A 22,060-nucleotide genomic window follows, 5' to 3' on the forward strand; every position below is an offset into this window, starting at 1 on the left:
ATTCATATAAAAAAGTGTCCCAGAATTGATCCCTGTGTTTCTCCTCATGTTATATGATCTGTATTAGAGGCACAAACATGTAATGTTCTCTTTCATTCATGTAACTAATTAACCACTTTATTGCATCACCATGGAAATTATAGTCTTTTAATTTGACCAACAAGATATCATGGTTAACAGTGTCAAACACTTTAGAGAGATCTAAAAAAAAATACTGAGTGTAAATTTGTTCTCATTTGTTGCTGCTTGTTTTTTGTTAACAAGCTGTAGAAAAACCATAGAGGTAGAATTATTCTTTCTGAATCCAAACTGATGTTCATTTTAAATATTCATTTTTCCAGAATTCATTTTTCCAGAATTTTTGAAAAGCACAGCAAAATGGAAACAGGGTGAAAGTTGTAAAGTTAGTTGGATCACCAGTTTTAAATAAAGCTATAATTTTCACTTTTTTAAGGTCTTAAGGAACAACATCAGTTTCCATAGAACAGCCTAAAATATTAGTGAGACATTCTAATATATAATTAGATTAGATGTTAATTAGATAACATCACTGTAGAGAGTAACACCACCATTTTACTAGATCTTGAACAGATTATGGATTTATAAATGAATAAAGTGCTTCTGAAAACTCAGTTAAGAATTATCTGTTTGTTTGCTGTGAATTTAAGGTTCATAGTTGTTTCATAACTTAAAAGGATTTTTCAGGAATTCAACTTTATTAAAAAAAAAAACTTTTGTTGGTTTCAGGGAGCAGTGAGGCTGTTCAATGACAATAAATAATCTACATTTTACATTGGATTTATTGTATTTTATTATTCTTAATTTGATGAAAATGCATGACCAGAGTCGTGGATCATCAGGATGTTTTTGACAAACAGAAACAGAAAGTCAGGTGACCTCAGGTGACCTGATACATAACTCGTCCACAGGGGGCGCTGTCACACTGCTGACTTCTCTGTGAAGGTAAACTCAGTGATCATTTACAATCAGAAATACTTTATTGATCCTGGGGGAATATTGAGTTTTGTTAACTCAGTAAACTCAGGTATTGATCAGCAGTGAGCAGGAAGAGTCTTTATCAGCCAGAGTTCAAGCCTCAATGTCACAAACAAAATCAATTATCAACATAAAAGATGTGACTCATATTTCTTTGTGTAATAATCATGAATAATATTGTCTCAGTTGAAGAAGTGAGAACAAAAGATCTGAGTTTTATTCATTAAACATCTATAACCTTTTATAAAGTGCTTCATAAACAATAAATGAGGAGTGAAACAGAATAAACGGAGCCAAAGAACGAGCAAAATGAAAAACAGCATCAGGTGTTCAAACATCAACAGTGGTGTTACATTTCTCTTATTCAAGCAGTTTTCAGCGTCCACAGCTCCAAATCAGTTCAGAGGCTTTTATTGTGAAGGACAGAGGTGATCTGATGTGATGTTTGTGTTTCAGAAAGTCTCTGACTCTCTTTCTGCTTTCATTTTATTTTATCTGCTTCTTCTTTTCATTTCAGAGTAAAACACTGAGATCAAATATTGTTTCATGGAAACTATCTTGTGTTTTATTATCTTGTCTGTCCTGATAGTAGGTCAGTGACCTCTGACCTCCCAGAAAATTCACACATTTCTGCACATTACATCACATTAACCTACAAAACATGATACAAGATCTGAGCAGCAGAAGCTTTAAAACTCCTTTCACATGAGAACAAAGTTGAGACAACAAAATAAATGTCTCTCCATCCACTTACACAGAATAAAATAACACATTTAACTTTCATTTTCATTCATAACCTGGGTTGGTCAGTTTTACCCAGTTATAAGTGACGTTGATGCTCAGGCTAAATTCTCATTGGCTCAGACAGAAGTTAACACCGCCGTTCCCTTGTTCTTGTCCTCACTTCACTCTTGTTGCTCGAACTAGAATCACCGTGTCTCTATTTTTCTGGATAAATAAACATATTAATCCATCAAAGCTTCAGATTCGACAGTTCACAATGAAGATCTTGATGTTTGTGTTTCTCCTGGGAATAGGTCTACATGGCGCGACGGCAGGTTAGTTATTGATGATTATATTATTATATTATTATATTATATTGATTATTTATAGTCGATTGATTGTTAAAGAAAAAATGATTCGTGTCTTTATATACTTATATGAGTTTATGGTTCATTTGATCGTTTTTGATGTTCAGTTTCAGGACCTCCTTATAGATTTTCATCATGTTTAGTAATGTTTTAAAAGGCAATACGCCTCTAATCCGTTCGTAAATCCTGTCCTTTCATCTTATTAATCACTAATAGTTACGCTATTAGATGGAAAGTTTAGTCTAAAAAGTGTATTTGTCTTTTCTTTTCCATTATCGATCCATTCACGATCTTAATGTTAAAATGGCAGCAGAACTACGCAGCACAAAACAGTCCAACACACTGAACATCTGTACTCAAGTACAAGTACTGTAACGTTACTAAAATATTACTCAATTACAAGTAAAACTACTGGTGTTTGAAAAACACTTAAAGTAAAAGTACAAGGTAATCTTCTTAAAAATGCTCAGAGTATTAGTTTTTAAGAGTCTGTGTTTAATGTTTTATCGATATCAGATATTCAATCAAAGAGTTTTCTGTTTCTTTAAATCTTCAGTCCAACAAACAAAACAATTTTTTTCTTATTAGATTATTAATTTTCCTTCTTCAACAAGTGGCTCCACCAGACGAAACAAAGTCAAATGATGTGCAATTACTACCATTCCTTTCTTGACTAATGTAAATACTCAATGGCGCTTAATTGATTAATGTTTTTTTGGTTTGTTTGTTTGTTTGTTTGTTTTTTGATAATCCAGGGTCCCTGACCCACCACTCCATCTCGCCCTTTCTTGCGTGACAGTACATGATTTCCGCAAAGAAAGAAAATTAAAAAACAAAACAACAGAAACTAAAAAAAAATAAAAATCAAAAATGAATAAAAAACAAGAAAATTCACAAATGAAAAACCAACACCATAGGCAAAGAAAGTAATAGTAGGAATGTTTTGGGTTGAAGTGCTGGTAAAGGTCATTTCAGATTACTTACAAGAGAAAAACGTCTAATAAATTAAATAAAATTAATAAATTCTAGAGAATAAATAAATAAATTCCCCTTTTTAATGTTTAGATGCCCGTAGCACAGCTCATAGTGCAAAGGGGCACACATATTCACACATACAAAAGAGAGAGAGGAAAAAAAAATTATATGACAAAAAGAAAATTAAATTAAATTACAAATAAATAGGAAAAAAATAAAAAGAAGGAAAGAAAAAAATAAATGCATAATTAAGTACAAATCAAAGGGCGGACTTCAAAACCTACTCATAAAAGTACAAGTATCCAAAATAAATAAATAATTAAGTAATTTGAGAATTTGTAATTAGTTACTTCCACCTTTGCGCTCAGATAAATAAAGAAAAGAGAGAAAAACATGAAAACATTGTGTTAAAACAAAATGTTTCTGGGTTATATGTTTCACTCTTCAACTTGTTCACTACAGTTTTACATAAAAAAGTGTATTCTGTTGTTTGTGATAATTATTTATGGAAGTTATACACATTTTTTTTTTGAGTTTGTTCATTCATTAGAGATAATTAATGCATTTTGTCAGTCTGGAAACACATCAAAACTTTTATTCTGAGTTATATAAAATATTTCCCATCATTCCTCAGAGAATCTCACAGTTTGACTCCACACACTGAAACACACATCTGATTTAATGTCGTTCATCCAAACTGAGTTTTGTTAGTTTGGTTCGATCACATCACACTGGTAGTTATTACATTTTTAACAATAAAAAGTATCAAGTATCAATATTGTTATTGATTATGGTGATCCTGGTCCTGGAGTTAATTTGTATTGAATCTATACCACATTCTGTGTTCTCTCCCTCCTCTATCAGATACTTTATCATCTTATTTCAGATATGTTGGTATCTGTGTGTCTGTATGTCGGCTGATAATTAACAAGAAAGTGAAGAAGTGAAAAGACAAACGAGGTCTGAGCTCATTTAGAAACAGTGTCATCATTACATAGTTTGTCCAGCAGAGAGCAGTGACAGCTTTATTTTCTAACTGTGAAATGTGCTGCTCACTTTGTATCAGGGTCACCAAAAAACTCCCAAATATTGATCAGTATCAGCTCAAAAATACACTATCAGCTGAACAATACTGTTTAGATATTTGATCTATTATCAGGAAATAGATTTATTCTTTGACAGATTTGATAAAGTTTTTTTTTGATGTGACCAGAAAAAATAATATTTTAATCCAGTGTATAACTAATATTAATAAAAACTCTAAAATGATTTTTGTCAAAAATATTGTGAGTTAAATTTCAAAATAATTCTTCAGTTTACATAAATCAAGATATTTGAAAGTTAGATACACAATTGATCAGATCAGATATTTATTTCTTGTTGGTTACAAAAAATTTTTTTACAGTCAAACATTTGAAATCCACAAACAAAACAATCTGACATTTATCATTTATTGGTTATATTTATATTTAATGTTTATATTTATATTTATTTGTTATATTTATTATTTATTACATACTCAGATATCCAGCATTAGAAAACTATTACATCTGTTTTTACAAACTGTTTTCTATCAGTGAAAATCAGTAACACAACTACACAAAGTAAATGTTTTACTTGTTTGGTATGTTATATCTGAATAAATACAGTATTCAAGACAAAATCATCAGACATATCAAAGAGTTACAGAAACAAATTTCTTGTCTGTAAATTTATTTTTGCATTATTTAATTATAACACAGAATGTCTTAAATATACTGTAATTCTTTTTGAGACTGTGTGCTGGAAAATAAATAACATTGTTCATTGTTGTTTATAAAACTGTGATTTAAAAACTTAAATCATGACTTTATCTTTTTCTTACAGTGATTCACTCTCTGAAGTATTTCCACACTGGATCTTCTGGAGTCCCAAACTTCCCAGAGTTTGTTGCTGTTGGGTTGGTTGATGAAGTTCAGATAGATCATTATGACAGTAACACAAGGAGAGATGAACCCAAACAGGACTGGATGATCGACGCCACAGCAGATGATCCTCAGTACTGGGAGACACAGACTCAGTATCGTATGAATCACCAGCAGGTCTCTAAACCAAACATTGAAACTTTGAAGCAGCGTTTCAACCAAACTGGAGGTTTGTTATGCTTCACTTTCTACTGATGAAATGTTGTTTATATTTCCGTTCTTTATTTTACACTCACACACACACACACACACACACACACACCATTCTCCATCTTTAAGTGTGTTTTATTGATGCAGATTAAAGTGTTTGATGGAGGTTTTTCTGGTCTGAAACACACAGTCAGACTCAACAGAAACATTAGTGAGACTGAGACGACTGGATGCTGCTGTACTACACTGATACAGTGTTTCTGTCCATCCCATAATAACCAGCAGAGATTATTAACACTTTATCTCCACTAGATTAGATCAGAATAAGTGGACTGAAGTGTCCACAGTGAGTTGGTCCATAATAACTCTACTGTAGGAACCTGTTTATCACAACAGTTTGACAACACACAGCTGATAGAGGAACATTACTGCCTGGTTTCTCAAACTACGGAGCCGGACTGTAAATGGGCCACAGGCTGCTTCTGCTGGGTCCACATATGAGAGGAGCAGCAGTGTGTTTTAATAAACCTGTCTGACAGGACGACATGGTAAATGTCTCATTCAGATCAGAGGTTTAAAAAGTTTAACAGCTCGACTCCACTGTACTGACCACAGTCTGTCCATCCCATAATATACAGCATATATATAGTACAACTACAGATTAGATTAACTTCACCACAGTGTGTCTGTGTTATAATAAATATATAAAGAGCTGAAACAATTAATTGATTAGTTGATCAACATAAAATTAATTTACATAAATTTTGATAATCAAATAATCATTTAAATCTTCTGTTAAACAAAAATAACATTTTCTAGCTCCAGGTTCTCAAATATTTGTTGCTTTTCTCTGTTTTATATTGTTATAAATTAAATACTGTTCAGTGTCGGATAAAAGAAACAATCTGAAGATTTCACCTCTGAGAACTTATGATGGACATTTTCACTATTTCTTAACATTTTACAGAGTAAACAAAGTATTGATTAATTGAAAAATGATGAGCATATAATCAATAATGACAATAATAATTAGTTTGAGCCCAAAATATGTAGTAGAATACAGATTATATTACATTAAATCTACTGATTCACAGTCTGTTCATCCCATAATATAGAATAAGAAATGTGAAGATTTCAACTTTGGCTCTGGAAACATTTTTCACAAATTTCTAACATTTTTAAAATAAGTAAATGGTTAATCAGTTAATAAAAATGATTGATAATGAAAAGGAGCATTGGTTTAAACCCTAAATATCGGGTAGAACTACAGATTAGATCAGATTAGATTAGATTAGATTAGATTAGATTAGATTAGATGAACTCTACTGACCACAGTGTGTTGGTCTCATCAGCAGCATCAAGACAACATCTGCAGGTGGAAACAGCTGTTGGTTGTATTGAATGATGGACTGATGGATGGACCAATCAGGACACACAGACTGTCTCCCAGTCTCCATACTGGTCCTGATGGTCCGTGTCTTATTCTGACCAGTTGCAGTGACACACTGCTGAACAGGACACACTGTCCTGGCTGAGCAGGTGGAGTCTGGTGACTAATCCTGGACTGAAAGTGTCCTTCAGTGAAGCTTGTAGAGCAGCTTCAGGACAGTCTAGTCTGTAGTTTCTCACAAAAATAATGTCTAATTTACCAACAGAGTGTGCTTAGCAGAAGTAACTCAGTATCAGCCCCTGGTGGTGTGGACTGGTGTTACACAAACTCACTTTTCACACACACTCGGGTAAATCAGAGATGCTAACACTGAGCTAAACATTTAGCCATTCTTATGCTAACTACACAGAGCTAATTTTAATGTAATTGAACCAGTTAACTAATTAATTAATTAACTGTAAAGACGGTTTACTATCAGCACTGAACAATGGTTAAACAGAGGTATATTGTAAATGCAGTAAGAATATCCATAATATTCATACGTAAAATAAATGATTTTTCAGAGCCAGAAGTATAATGTATAATATAATATATATAAGTAAAAAATGTTAAGTCTATTTTTGAATAAGTAGTTTGAATATATAATGTTTTATGAGACAAAAGATCAGGTTGGATGGACATATATATAGAGAGAGAGACATGCCAGGTGGGCAGAGGGTGGAGTCTTAAGTATGACAGCATGACCGCCCTTACAGTATGTGCTCACTACGCAAAACAAGCGCTCCTTGACTCCGCCCGCCGTGAGCAGCTGGCGCGGAGAGAAGCGCTTCACTTTGGCGTCTCGTGTCTGCAGGTGGCTGAAACAGGTGTTTATGAAAAGGTAAGTTATGTTAATATTAAGATCATAGTGAATCATCACAGTGCATTTGAACGTTATCGTTTCTTGTTAGTAACAAAAGTAGTTCAGTTTTCAAACAGTTAGAAAGGCAGACAGACAGACAGCTGTATTATGCCAGCGAGGTAAAGTTAGCTAATGAATCGGCTAACGATGTGGTGGCTGCTGCGGGCACCTGATTGGTTAAAAACGGTGGTTAGTCTGGTCAGTTTTATCGTTATCGTCACCTTTTTTAAGACGCGCACCCTCCGGACCAGTTATGAGAGCCGATCTGCGCCGCCTGAGCCGCAAAAATGCGCTAATCAACGAGCGACACCCGACCCGACCTGTAAATTTCATTTATTGTAGTAGCTCAGCTGTCAGGGTCTGTCAGGTACCGTGGAGCTCTCTGAGGGGGGCGGGGTGATCCTGCTGCTGTGGCAGAAAGGTGCACACACCCCCAGCCAGCATGTGTGTGTGTGTGTGTGTGTGTGTGGAGAGAAAGAGGGAGGGAGAGTGACAGAGAGGGGTGAAGGAAGATGGACTATTGCTCGCGATGTTTCTGTCAGTTATCAATAACTTAATCAGACCGCTGCTCTGTCACGTGACCCGCCCGCTCGAGCCCGCGGTGTTTGGTTGGTTGTTGTCGACAGAGCGCGGTTTACGCGGCGACAGGCGTCTTTTTCCAGCTGTTTTCTGCAGATACACAGCAGAGACAGAGAGCTAATGTGAGATATTATTGAGTTTATGAAGTGATTTTGCTGTTGTAAACATTTCTGCTGCTGCTCCGGTGCGTATATGTATATATGTGTAGATGTATTTCTTGTTTTGTTTTGTCTGTCGCTGCTGTTAGTCCTTTGACACTGATGTTGTCATATTAATATTAGAATTTACACTTTTACCGTCCGTCAAATCAGCCGACCAATCAACAGCAGACTGTGACCGAACAGCTGTTTGTGTCCTCAGAGGATCCAGCTGTGGCTCCCCTCCTCCACCTGTTAAAGTGGGCGGAGCGTCCTGGAGGATGGAGGAGCTCGGCTGATCTCCGGGTCACCGGCTGGATGACGGAGGACCGACGACGGGAGGAAGCAGAATGATCCCAGTGGAATCAATAGTGATCGATAGTGAGCGTGTAGACTGTGTGTGAGAGTCAGCAGGAGGAGTCAGAGCGAAGAAGAAGCTGACAAAGTGTCCGACTGTCTTCATCCGTCCTCCATCGGCTCCTTCGCCTCCATTTTCTCTGTGATCCAAAGTCAGATCAGATCAATAATCAAAGACTGAGCAACGGACCAATCAGACTGATTGATCAGCCATCGGAGGAGTTGGATCAGTGGAGCTGCTTCTGTTCCTGATGTCGACTGTTTCATCTTTGATCCGAATTCTGTCTGCAGAGGAGACAGAGGACAGTCAGACAGAGACAACCAATCAGAGCCAAGCAACCAACCAATCAGAGACAAGCAACCGACCAATCAGAGACAAAGACCTGTATCTTCTTCCTGACCTGTTACTTTGAGCGTCTCTGTTTTGACTCTCTCGATGTCTCCCTCCCCGCTGTGGACGTCACACCTGTATGTTCCTGTCTCTGTGTGTTCGGGGGATTTCAGGGACAGACCGACGTCTCCGGTTCTCAGCAGGTCGTCCTTCGTCTCCGTTCGGTCTCCGTAAAACTCGTTCTGTCCTTCAGGCCCGTCAGAGCCGTTCTCATACACGCGGACCTTCATTGTGGGTTCGGGTTCGAAGCGTCTCCACGTCACTCTGGTGTAATCAGGCAGGTCACCTGTAGTCTTGAAGGTGCAGCTGGACAGACTCCGCCCCCTCCTCCTCCACCTCCACCTGACAGTCTGAGAGGACAACAAACCACAGCATCAGCTGGACAGACAGCAGCAGCAACTCTGATGGTAACAAGACCTCGCTGTCCCATCCTTCTCTTAAAATCTCAGACCTCACTGTCCTGATTAAAGATGAGAACCATTGGCATGATGGGTAGTGTAGTAGTAGAGACATACCTGACATTAAATAGTGCCTGAAATGAACAAAAAAACCTGGAAACAACAAGACCAACAACCAGGAGTCTGTCTTCTCCCCATCTAGACAATCTGACGGTGCAGGTGTAGGTGTCGCTGTCAGAGAGGCGGAGTTTCGTCAGATTGAGGCTGAGGTGTCCAGTTTCCAGAGCGTCAGTCATCACGGATGTTCGCCCGCCGTGAAGCTGGTTTTGGTCTTTAAGTTCGTCGCCTTCCTGCTGACGCCGGTGGACGGTTGAAGGATTGAGATCGTCTCGTCTCCGCGCCGCTGTGGGGTCGTCCGTCTCAAAGGTTTGAAACTCACAGGGGCGGCAGGACAAACTCCTCCCCCTCATACGGCTCCACAGCTGAGGCATGCTGGGAAACTGTGAGGTCACACAGACAGAGGGGTTCAGTCACAGCAGCATTATTTCATGACTTTTGATCAGCAAATGATAAAAACATTTTGTCTTTTATTTACAACATTTTGTTATTTATCTGGAATATTTTGTTATTTAATTGGAACACATTTTATTTAGAACATTTTAATTTAGACATTTTGATATTTATCTACAACAGTTTGTTATTTAATTGGAACATATTGTTATTTAGGACATTTTTATCATTTAGAATATTTTAATTTTAGACATTTTGTTATTTTATTTTTATTTAGAAGTTTACAAGCACTCAGGCAGTTTCACAACAATTTAATATATAAATGTATGTTTTTGAAGAAAAGAGAGCAGCTCTGACGTGGAACAATCTGCCAACATCTGAGACTGTGACATATCATTAATTTAAAATACATTTATAATCATGTTTAAAAGACAATCAGGTGTGTGATCGTACTCTGTAACTTCCTCCTGTGGCCTGAAAGGTTCTTTGATTCATGTTCTATGTTCTGTTGTCCTGATGTTCTTGTTCTAAGCACCTTATGTGTTCTTGTGTCGAGTGTTCTGCATTTCATGGGAACACTTTATGTGTTCTGATGTGCTCTGCTGCTATATGTGTGGTAACCTTGTTCCTGTTTTAATGTATTTTATGTTTCTTTGTCGCTGTCATTACACCTGCTCAGAGACTAAACTGGCACATTTAGAGAAATGTAAATTAATGTCCCTGTAACTTTAAACTTTATAAATAAAATAAATACATACGGAGAGTCATGGTTCAGTGTTTTGTTGGTCTGATGTCCAGCTCTGACAAACATCCACAAATCAGTTCAGACCAGATCAGTCTCATAATCATCATGTTTGGGAGTTTTCTTCAGTATCTATGATTGTCTGTTTCCATGGTAACAGTGTAAACAGGAAGTGATAGGAGCTGATGAAACAAGACTTTTAAAGATGCAAATTCACCAACATGCAAACAAATAGTCTAAAATCAACAGGCTCAGGTGACGCCCACAGCTAACTCACTGTCTCCATGGCAACATTATAGCCCTTTCTCAATATGCGTTCTTCTCTGTTCTTGTGTTCTTGTGTTCTTGAGAAACATCATCAGTTTCAGTCCAAGTACTGTTCCAATTCAAAAGTCCGCATCTCACCAAGTACAGTTAAATACCCGGATGTGTTCTTGCCCCGCCCGTTTTATCAAGGATGCATCAGGTGGTGACTTGTGTGGACTTGGGGCAGCCACGTATCCCAGAATGCATTTTGTAGCAGCAATGGCAGAGGAGAAGACCCACAACTTTAAGTTACAAGTGTCAAAATACTACTAAATACTGTTTTAGTATCACAGAATGTAATTTTAAGATTCTTAATCTGTGGTCGATTCATCACGATAGTGCGCAGTTTAAAACTTGCTCTGAAGTTTTCGGAGATGTGTCGTCCTGCTAACGGGACGGCCAGCGTACCTCGCCAGCTGGCAAGATGACTGGGCTGTTAGCATTCATGTTACCCCGCTAAAAACAGCCTTATCCCAGCATGACCTTTTGAAATCTGCCGCTGGCTCTGATATCTCTGTAGTAGTAAAATGAGATATAATTTGTTTTCCGCACATTTAAACCAAAAGATACAGGGTTGTGTTTTATATCATATTTCATTTTATTTCAAATATACATTTATAGTGAAAATAACTGATAGTGACATCATCAAGTATGCTACTGTTGGGGTGCTCAGTTGGTAGAGCGTCCGCCCCATGTCCTGAGGCTGTTAGTCCTCTGCAGCGGCCGCTGGTTTGACTCCTGCCTGCGGCCCCTTTGCTGCACGTCATCCTCTCTCTCTTCACCCCTCTTTCCTGTCATATCTTCAGCTGTCACTATGATTAAAGGCAAAAAGCTAAAACTCAGAACGTTTCATCAACATGGTTCTTCTACAACACAACACTGACACACCAATTGATGTTCAGTTCTCATAGTAACAACAACAGATCTGAATCTTCAGGACATGTCAAGTTGTGAGGACAGACACAGAGAGTTAAACTGTTCCCTCACTGAAGGTTTTTACACACCGGGAGCGTCCAATCACAGCACAGCTTCTATATTTGGTTTAATAGTTTTGTATCTATGACACTTTTTGTTCTCTGAGAACAGACAGAACAGACTGCAGCAGATTTATTCTCCTGAAACAAGGTGATTTATAATGAATCATACAAAAAAACACAACTTTATTTTTCTTTATAATTTCCACTTGCTGCCACAGTTTTGCTGCAAAAACATCGGAATGTTTTAGAAAAGCTGCCGTTAAATCTTAGTCCCAGAAAGAACCAGTGAAGTCCTGAAGGGACAGAAAATAACTTCACATGTTAAAATCACCATCACACCTGCTGATTTGTCTCATTTCTGCACATTTTCCCTCCTCAGGTGCGTCTACTCACCTGTGTGTGTGTGTGTGTGTGTGTGTGTGTGTGTGTGTGTGTGTGTGTGTCTGCTGGACAGCTGAAGTGTGTATCCACTCAGTTCCTCGAGTCTCATTAATGTTTGATGTCTTCCTGCAACTGCAGGTCAAAGTCCATCAATCAAAACTTTATGGCTCAGTGACATTTTCACAGATGACAGATTTCACTCCAAAACTGGGTCACCAGAGAAAAAAAAAAAAGCAAAACAACACATTACATTGTTTGCTAGCTAGATAAAAAGTAAACAAACCATTACATTGGTTGTTAAGTACTTAAAAGTAAACAGCAAAATATTGTTAGCTAACTAGCTAAAAGTTAACAAAACATGACATTGTTTGCTATAGGGATGGGAATCTCACTGACTGAGACGATTCGATACGCATCTCGATACATGTTCAGCGATACGATATAGTTTATAAATCTTTAAGTGGCCAACGATTCGGTTCGATACGATTCAGCTCTGTCACGAAACGATACAATACGATGCAATACAAGACAATGCAATGTGTCAGTCTTTACATTTTGATTCAATAACGCTCCATTTGTAGAGTGCTGTTAGTGTCAAAAAATCCTGATAGTTTTACTAAATATAGTAACAGTAGAGACAGAGAGAAGGAGACATTAGTGATGTTTATATCTTAATATGAGTCTCATGTGTAAATGAGAAACTTAAAAACTGTTTAAAATATCAGTATTTTTGCAGCAAGATGATCTGCTGCTCTGTTTCATATGAAGAGTGCTGTGGTTTTGACAGTGGTGGAAAGAGTACTGAAAATCTGTACTCATCTGTACAAGTACTATTACACTGCTAAAATATTACTCAATTACAAGTAAAAGTACTAGTGTTAGAAAAATACTTAAGTAAAAGTACAAAGTATTTGTCAAAGAAAAAACTACTCAGAGTATTAGTTACTTTTAACCAATGATGTCACCATCACCTCTCCAGACTAGGGCTCTAAATTTTCTGTGTTTTGCTTTACCAATAGGTATAATCATTAATAACTGATTTGATACAAAACAAGTGTTTTTCCCCCTCATTCTGATTTTTTGTTTGTTTGTTTGTTTGTATTTTGTCTTTTTTTCTCTCATTTCAAGTTTTTATTTCCTTATTCAGCAAATGTCTCCAGCAGACAAAACAAAGCTAGATGAGGTCATTAAATATACTTTTTTTTTGTTTTGTTTTGTTTTTTGTCCATATGTCCTGGTTTTCATTGGCTTTTTTGCTACCAAATCACTTTATTGGCTACTAAAATGCAGATAAAAGGTCTGGATATGAATTCAAATTGTACTCAGTACTCAACTATGATTTTAAAAGTAACTAAGTAGATTACATGGCATAATGAATACTTAAGTACAAGTAAAAGTACAGACTCGAAAATCTACTCATAAAAGTACAAGTACCCCAAAAAACTACTTAATTACAGTAATTTGAGTATTTGTAATTAATTACTTCCCCTTGGTTTTAATCAGTGTGGAGGAACAGTGATGCTTCCTGTTCTCTGCTCTCACAGTCACATGACGTGTCTGTGGGTCAGACTCGTGTCTCTGTTCTCTGCTGTCAGACACATTTTGCATAAATGATTTGCAGCAGCGTTTCTCATCTTTCTTATAAAACCCAAATTTAGTCTACACTTGAGCGTTATTAAAGTTTGGTGGTGCGACGCGGTACAATGTCACTTCTGCCACTGTTTTCAGCGCCGTCTGTTTTAAGTAAATGAAGAGGAGACACAGGAGAGGGAGGAGGGAGTGCTTGTTTTGTGAGCGCGGCAGCGGGCGTCCAGTTGGGTTGTGAAGATAATGTTACGGAGCATGCGCGACAGTCGTTTCATCAGCTCTCGCGTTATTTTAGAGATGAAAACTGTAAAGCCTCAGGCAACCGACTCCTAGTCTCACGATAGCCGATCCATAGCTCTACAATCGATTCATCTAAGGATTTGTGGCTGATTACTATTGATTGGGGAGTCTGCTACCGATACAGCCGTATCTCTCGCCTGTAAAACCGGATATCCGGTCATATCGGTTTATCGTTCCCAATCCTAGTTAGCTAGCTAGATAAAACATTAACAAAACATATTGTTTGTTAGCTAGATAAAAAGTTAACAAAACATTACATTTATGCTGACTAGCTAAAAAGTTAACAAAGCATTACATTGTTTGCTAACTAGCTAAAAAATTGACAAAACATTACATTGGTTGTTAAGTAGTTAAAAGTAAACAAAGAATTACATTGTTTGCTAACTAGCTAAAAAATTGGCAAAACATTACATTGGTTGCTAAGTACTTAAAAGTAAACAAAGCCTTGTTAGCTAACTAGCTAAAAGTTAACAAAACATGACATTGTTTGCTAGCTAGCTAAAAAGTTAATAAATTACTTTGTGTGTTAGCTAGCTAAAAGTTAACAAAGCGTTAAATTGTTTGCTAACTAGCTAAAAAGTTAAAACATTACATTGTTTCCTAATTAGATAAAAAGTAAACAAAGCATTACATTGTTTGCAAATTAGCTAAAAAGTTAACAGACCATTACATTGGTTGCTAAGTACTTAAAAGTAAACAAAGCAAAACATTGTTAGCTAACTAGCTAAAAGTGAACAAAACATGACATTGTTTTCTAGCTAGATAAAAAGTTAACAAAACATATTGTTTGTTAGCTAGCTAAAAAGTTAATACATTATTTTGTGTGTTAGCTAGCTAAAAGTTAACAAAGCGTTAAATTGTTTGCTAACTAGCTAAAAAGTTAAAACATTACATTGTTTGCTAATTAGATAAAAAAGTTAACAAACCATTACATTGGTTGCTAAGTACTTAAAAGTAAACAAAGCAAAACATTGTTAGCTAACTAACTAAAAGTGAACAAAACATGACATTGTTTGCTAGCTAGATAAAAAGTTAACAAAACATATTGTTTGTTAGCTAGCTAAAAAGTTAATACATTACTTTGTGTGTTAGCTAGCTAAAAGTTAACAAAGTGTTAAATTGTTTGGTAACTAGCTTAAAAGTTAACAGAACATTACATTGTTTGCTAGCTAGATAAAAAGTTAACAAAATATTACATTTATGCTGACTAGCTAAAAAGTTAATAAAGCATTACATTGTTTGCTAACTAGCTAAAAAATTGACAAAACATTACATTGGTTGTTAAGTAGTTAAAAGTAAACAAAGCCTTGTTAGCTAACTAGCTTAAAGTTAACAAAACATGACATTGTTTGCTAGCTAGCTAAAAAGTTAATAAATTACTTTGTGTGTTAGCTAGCTAAATGTTAACAAAGCGTTAAATTGTTTGCTAACTAGCTAAAAAGTTAAAACATTACATTGTTTGCTAATTAGATAAAAAGTAAACAAAGCATTACATTGTTTGCAAATTAGCTAAAAAGTTAACAAACCATTACATTGGTTGCTAAGTACTTAAAAGTAAACAAAGCAAAACATTGTTAGCTAACTAGCTAAAAGTGAACAAAACATGACATTGTTTGCTAGCTAGATAAAAAGTTAACAAAACATATTGTTTGTTAGCTAGCTAAAAAGTTAATACATTACTTTGTGTGTTAGCTAGCTAAAAGTTAACAAAGCGTTAAATTGTTTGCTAACTAGCTAAAAAGTTAAAACATTACATTGTTTGCTAATTAGATAAAAAGTTAACAAACCATTACATTGGTTGCTAAGTACTTAAAAGTAAACAAAGCAAAACATTGTTAGCTAACTAACTAAAAGTGAACAAAACATGACATTGTTTGCTAGCTAGATAAAAAGTTAACAAAACATATTGTTTGTTAGCTAGCTAAAAACATTAATACATTACTTTGTGTGTTAGCTAGCTAAAAGTTAACAAAGCGTTAAATTGTTTGGTAACTAGCTAAAAAGTTAACAAAACATTACATTTATGCTGACTAGCTAAAAAGTTAACAAAGCATTACATTGTTTGCTAACTAGCTAAAAAATTGACAAAACATTACATTGGTTGTTAAGTAGTTAAAAGTAAACAAAGCATTACATTGTTTGCAAATTAGCTAAAAAATTAACAAACCATTACACTGGTTGTTAAGTAGTTAAAAGTAAACAAAGCATTGTTAGCTAACTAGCTAAAAGTTAAGAAAACATGACATTGTTTGCTAGCTAGATAAGAAGTTAACAAAACATATTGTCTGTTAGCTAGCTAAAAAGTTAATACATTACTTTGTGTGTGAGCTAGCTAAAAGTTAATAAAGTGTTAAATTGTTTGCTAACTAGCTAAAAAGTTAAAACATTACATTGTTTGCTAATTAGATAAAAAGTTAACAAAACATATTGTTTGTTTGCTAGCTAAAAAGTTAATACATTATTTTGTGTGTTGGCTAGCTAAAAGTTAACAAAGCGTTAAATTGTTTGGTAACTAGCTAAAAAGTTAACAAAACATTACATTGTTTGTTAATTAGGTCAAAGTAAACAAGGATTTCCATTGTTTGGTAACTTGCTAAAACATTACCAAAATATTACATTGTTTGCTAGGTAGATAAAAAGTTAACAAAACATTATATTGATTGCAAACTATTACACTGGTTGTTAACTAATTAGAAGTAAACAAAGCATTACATTGTTTGCTAAATAGCTAAGAACTTAAGATTACGTTATATTGTTTATTAGCTAACTAAAAGTGAACAAGGGATTTCATTGTTTGCTGACTAGCTAAAAAGTTAACAAAACATTATATTGTTCGTTAGGTCGCTAAAAAGTTAAGAAACCGTACATTGTTTCCTAACTAGCTAAAAAGGTAACCAAATATTAAATTGTTTGCTTGCTAGCTAAAAGAAAACAAAGCATTACATTGTTTGCTAACTAGCTAAAAAGTTAACAATACATTACATTGTTTGCTTGCTAGCTTAGAAGGCTGTTCCTCAGGTGATCTGAACACTCAAGAGGTTGAAATGTCTCAATGTTCTTGACCAGACAACAGAAAGTGTGTGGGACTGACATCTTGTCCTCATATAGGTGTGTGTGTGTGTGTGTGTGTGTGTGTGTGTGTGTGTGTGTGTGTGTGTGTGTGTGTGTGTGTGTGTGTTCAGCTCACATGAAGTCACACCAGCTTCATCAGTGGAGATAAACTGTTGGTCGTAGAGTCAGTGTGTCTCTGTGGTAAAAAAAAAGGGATATGAAGTGTGTTCGGATGTCCCTCTGTTTCTGTCTCTGAGACATCCACACTGTCCAGATGATGATTAACTGTGAGTGGCGTCCATCCAGCCAATCACAGCAGGAGGTGTAGATCCTCTGTTTTGGTGTGTGTGGATCAGTGTGTCTCTGTGGTGAAGATGTGATATCAGCTGATGATAGATGACTGTGCTGTGATCTCACTCTGGTTTAATGCTGTCTCTGTCTCTGCCTCTGTCTCTGTCTCTGTCTCTCAGGTGTCCACATTGTCCAGTACATGTACGGCTGTGAGTGGGATGATGAGAATAATGAGGTTAATGGTTTGCGTCAGTTTGGTTATGATGGAGAAGACTTCCTATCATTTGACCCGAAGACAGACACATGGATCGCTCCAAAACAACAGGCTGTCATCACCAAAGACAGGTGGAACAATGACAAAGCTTTGATAGCACAGAGAAAACACTACCTCACCCAGGAGTGTCCTGAGTGGTTGAAGAAGTATGTGGATTATGGGAGGAGCTCTCTGATGAGAACAGGTAGAATCACATGACCTGATGTAGTTTAATTTCATCTGTCTTTTTCCTCTCTGTCCCTCTCTTCTTTAAAACACAGTACATCAAACAGGAATGATAATATTAATAAACAGTAAATACTAATAAAGATCCTATAAACTGTCTTTGTCTTTCCTGTCCAGATCTTCCCTCAGTGTCTCTCCTCCAGAAGACGTCCTCCTCTCCAGTCAGCTGCCACGCTTCAGGTTTCTACCCTGACAGAGCCTCACTCATCTGGAGGAAAGATGGAGAGGAGCTTCATGAGGGCGTGGACCACGGAGAGATCCTCCCCAACCATGATGGAACCTTCCAGATGAGTGTTGACCTGGACCTTTCATCAGCAGAAGACTGGAAGAAGTACGAGTGTGTGTTTCAGCTCTCTGGTGCAAAGGACATCGTCACCAAACTGGACAAAGCAGAGATCAGGACCAACGAAGGTAAGACTGAGATCAGAAGTGATGAAAATGGAAAACATTTATTTTACTCTAACAGTCCTGCCGTTCAAGTGTTTTAATGTGTGTTTGATAGAAAGTTTTGTTTTCTTATTTTGTTTTCTTGTCTTTCTTTCATGCAGTATTTAAGACTTAGATTAGTCTTAAACCAATACATGTGTCCACTTCTGGACACTGACAAGGCTGATTATAAAAACTGTTTTCTGAGCTTTGATTAATACAGAAAAATAATGAAACTACCTTTACAATTGTGTTTTACTTTTTAAATCCATATAAAACAAACAAAACAAAACAAAACAAAAAACTTTTTTTCAGACCACGTGTAACCACTTAAATGTATGACCACATTTTAGAGCAGTCATTCCCAAAGACCCACAGGAGGGTCACAGGAGATTTGATTTGAGTTCCCAAATAAATAAAAAAGTATGGAAGAAATTCTGCAAATTTAAGATTTATATCTGCAGTACACCTTTTATAAAGCATTGAAAATATATGTATGTTTTTTACTGATCATAGAAAAAGAGAAGAGCCTGTTAATTCTAAATGCACTTACTTTCTCTCATTGATGAAGAAGGCCAAAATGTCCTTCATTTTTTCCTGCTGAGAGGAAATAGAAACAGTGAGATGGCCTTTTAAATCAGCCTAAATGCATTTATTTCTCATTTCTAAAGTTTTATGTGTATACACAGCAAAATCAGCAGTGCTAATTCAACACCAATCAGAATAAGTTAAATTCAACACTTTGAAAGTGTCTATATTGATCCACACTACACAGAGTAAAAACTACACTTTTGAAAGTGTTAAATATTTTACACTATGACAGAGTTGCACCAACTCTCTCGGTAGTTGAAATTTAACACTAGTCAGCACAGGTCAGTGTTGAATTTGCAGAACATTAGTGTGTAGTGTCAAATGTTAACACTGTCAGTTTATTTTTTGAAACACTAAACAGAGTTGCCATATTAATACTATAGACTATTTAACTAAATTGTTAACTCTTGTGGAGTTGATTTGTGTTTGTATTTGTGTTGTGTTGTATTTGTATTTTAAAAAAACACTTTAAGCAAAGTGTTCTGCTGTTGAAATGTTGCTTATGGAACATGAAACTGTGTGGAGGTCAGATGGAATCACACTTAACTTATACTTGCATCACTAACACTAATACTATTCTGTGAAATCAACACTGGAGAGTTGTTTGCAGAATCTCACATTTGACTCCCTGTAATAACACCAACTCTTTCTGTGAAATAACTATCTTTTAGTTCAATTAGACTTAACAAGAGTTGAAATAACTCTATAGGGCGGCACAGTGGTGCAGTGGTTAGCACTGCCGCCTCACAACAAGAAGGTCCTGAGTTGAAATCCGCCAGGGGCAGGGCCCTTCTGTGCCAAGTTTGCATGTTCTCTCCGGGTTCTCCGGCTTCCTCCCACATTCCTTCCAAAGACATGCATGGAAAGTTAATTGGTGACTCTAAATTGCCTATAGGTATTAGTGTGAGTGGTTGTCTGTCTCTATGTGTCAGCCAAGCAATGAACTGGCGATTTGTCCAAGGTGAACCCCACCTCTCGCCCAATGTCAGCTGGGATAGTCTCCAGCCACCCGTGACCCTTCAGGTTGGTTACAGAAAATGGATGGATGGAAATGACTCTATAGTTTTACTCTAACACTGAAAATACAACACTTTTGATTTTGCTGTGTATATTTTCAGTAATGTGTCAAGATAACGTAAGTTTATGTAGCAATGGTAGTAAAAATGTTCAGGAACGTTCATGTTTGAATGAACTCTTCCCAGAATTTATTGATAAGGCTTATTATGACTTGAGTCATGATGGTTTATCATTTTTAATAAGTGGGTCCCCAGGAAAAAAGTTTGGGAAACACTGTTTTAGAGATTATAGGGACGGTATTGACTCAACTACTGGTGTGTTGACTTTTCCACATTAAAAGCAGCAGGAACTGAATAAATTTTATGTTACAGCTCACTTTAAGAATTAAATTAGTTTATTTAACGCACTTAAATGTTCCAAATATTGCTCCAAATTAACTTCATAAAGCAACAAAACCTCAACTTAGATTAAACAAACTCATGTCATCTTAATTTGAATACCAAAATATATGCTTATAATTTTTAACATAAAATAAAAATGTCACCATTTATTTTAATGGCAACAAACTGGATGAATGTATGAATCTATCAGTAAATCAGTCAGAATAAACTTTATTATCTAAGTTGCTGACAGTCAAAAAAAGTTGAGACAGAAACTAAAAAACAAAGACAACAAAGTTACACAAGAATAAACAAACACAGATACAGTCATTATGTTCAGACAAGGAGGAATAAAAGTTTAAATAAACAACAACAGCAGGATAAACAAACATATAGAGTCTGTATACAGGATTGTGGTCTGGTTGGTGAATGGTTGTTCTTCTCTCTAACCTGCTTCATCAGGTTGTGAATATTTTTTCTTGTTTTCTGTTCAACAGTGAATCCAGTTCCTGTTATTGCAGTCATTGTTGCAGTGGTTGTTCTCGCTCTCGTCCTCATCGCTGTGATTGGATTCGTGCTTTACAAAAAGAAGAAAGCTGGTGAGAGACCCAAACAGAAAGATTGTCTCTTTTTACTGTATTTTGATTTTAGTCTTTGCACATCAAACTCTGTGTTGAACAGCTCAGAGCCACAGTGTCATGATGAAACAACCAGAGGAGCAAAATTAATTATATGTTTATGTTTCATATTTGTTTCTATGTTTTAAATATTATGTTCGATGGTTTAGAAAATACAGTTGTATTTTCTTATGTGGTTACTGGTAACACACTCAGATACTTTCATGTCCCTTGACGACTCACCAACAATTTTATGGCACTTAACAAAAACTTTAAGACATTTAGTTGCTCACAGGTTGAGAGAGCAGTCGCAGTTTTCTGACTGTTTTGTGGATCATATTTTTGACTTTTGAAAAAATAGATAAAAGCTGCATTTTCTTTTGAATTAATTATTATTTTTTCAAGTTTATTTTTCATACAAATGGGAAAAGAAGTTTAATTAGAAAATCAAATAGGGAGAAGAGATTTATTTATCAGTTTGACTCAGTAGAAGAGAGATTATATCCACTGTGAAGAAGGTATTTAAAAATATTCTGGCATTTTGGCAGCTGAGAACTAAAATTTTGTGTCTTTGCTTTGTATTTCAGCCAAATGTCCTCCATCTCCTGACACCGGCTCTGAGCTCTCTGAGAAACTGAATCCACAGCCCTGAATGACAAACACACCACCCTGAACACAGTGAGTCTCTTCATATGAGACATGAACTATTCACACCTGTTATTAGACAAAGCTGCACTAAACTATGTGTGATTGTTTCTTTATTCACTGAAACACTTCTGTGAAAACAGAAACATACAAACATCATATTAAAAACTCAAATATTAACCTTCAGACAAACAGTGACACTAATTTATTAACATCTTTTAAATCACTTCTTAAAACCCATTTTTATAGACGTGCTTTTATGTTGATGTTGTCTTATTCCATCCCTTTATTGTTTATATTGACTTGACAACATCATGTTATGTCTCTGTAATCTCTGCCCTCTTCATTTTAACTTATTCTTAGTGTCATGTTTTTCTAGTTTTACTGTTCTTATTTCTTTTACTGTGTCTT

At 35.9% G+C, this 22,060-nt stretch overlaps 1 protein-coding gene and 1 pseudogene across 1 annotated transcript; one reads left to right on the plus strand and one right to left on the minus strand.

Moving 5' to 3' along the window:
- The first annotated feature begins 1,882 nt into the window (after positions 1 to 1,882).
- Positions 1,883 to 21,677, plus strand: LOC146313426 (major histocompatibility complex class I-related protein 1-like). Its single transcript, XM_084739263.1, is given in 6 exon segments — positions 1,883 to 2,054; positions 4,929 to 5,195; positions 17,654 to 17,932; positions 18,091 to 18,384; positions 20,885 to 20,986; positions 21,592 to 21,677. Coding segments are annotated over 6 exon segments (1,086 nt in total). The 5' UTR covers positions 1,883 to 1,996.
- On the minus strand, positions 6,264 to 10,607 carry LOC146313427 (uncharacterized; annotated as a pseudogene).
- Positions 21,678 to 22,060: the final 383 nt, after the last annotated feature.

The sequence above is a fragment of the Lutjanus erythropterus genome, chromosome 16 (assembly GCF_056507025.1).
Source record: "Lutjanus erythropterus isolate fLutEry1 chromosome 16, fLutEry1.hap2, whole genome shotgun sequence".
NCBI lineage: Eukaryota > Metazoa > Chordata > Actinopteri > Lutjaniformes > Lutjanidae > Lutjanus > Lutjanus erythropterus.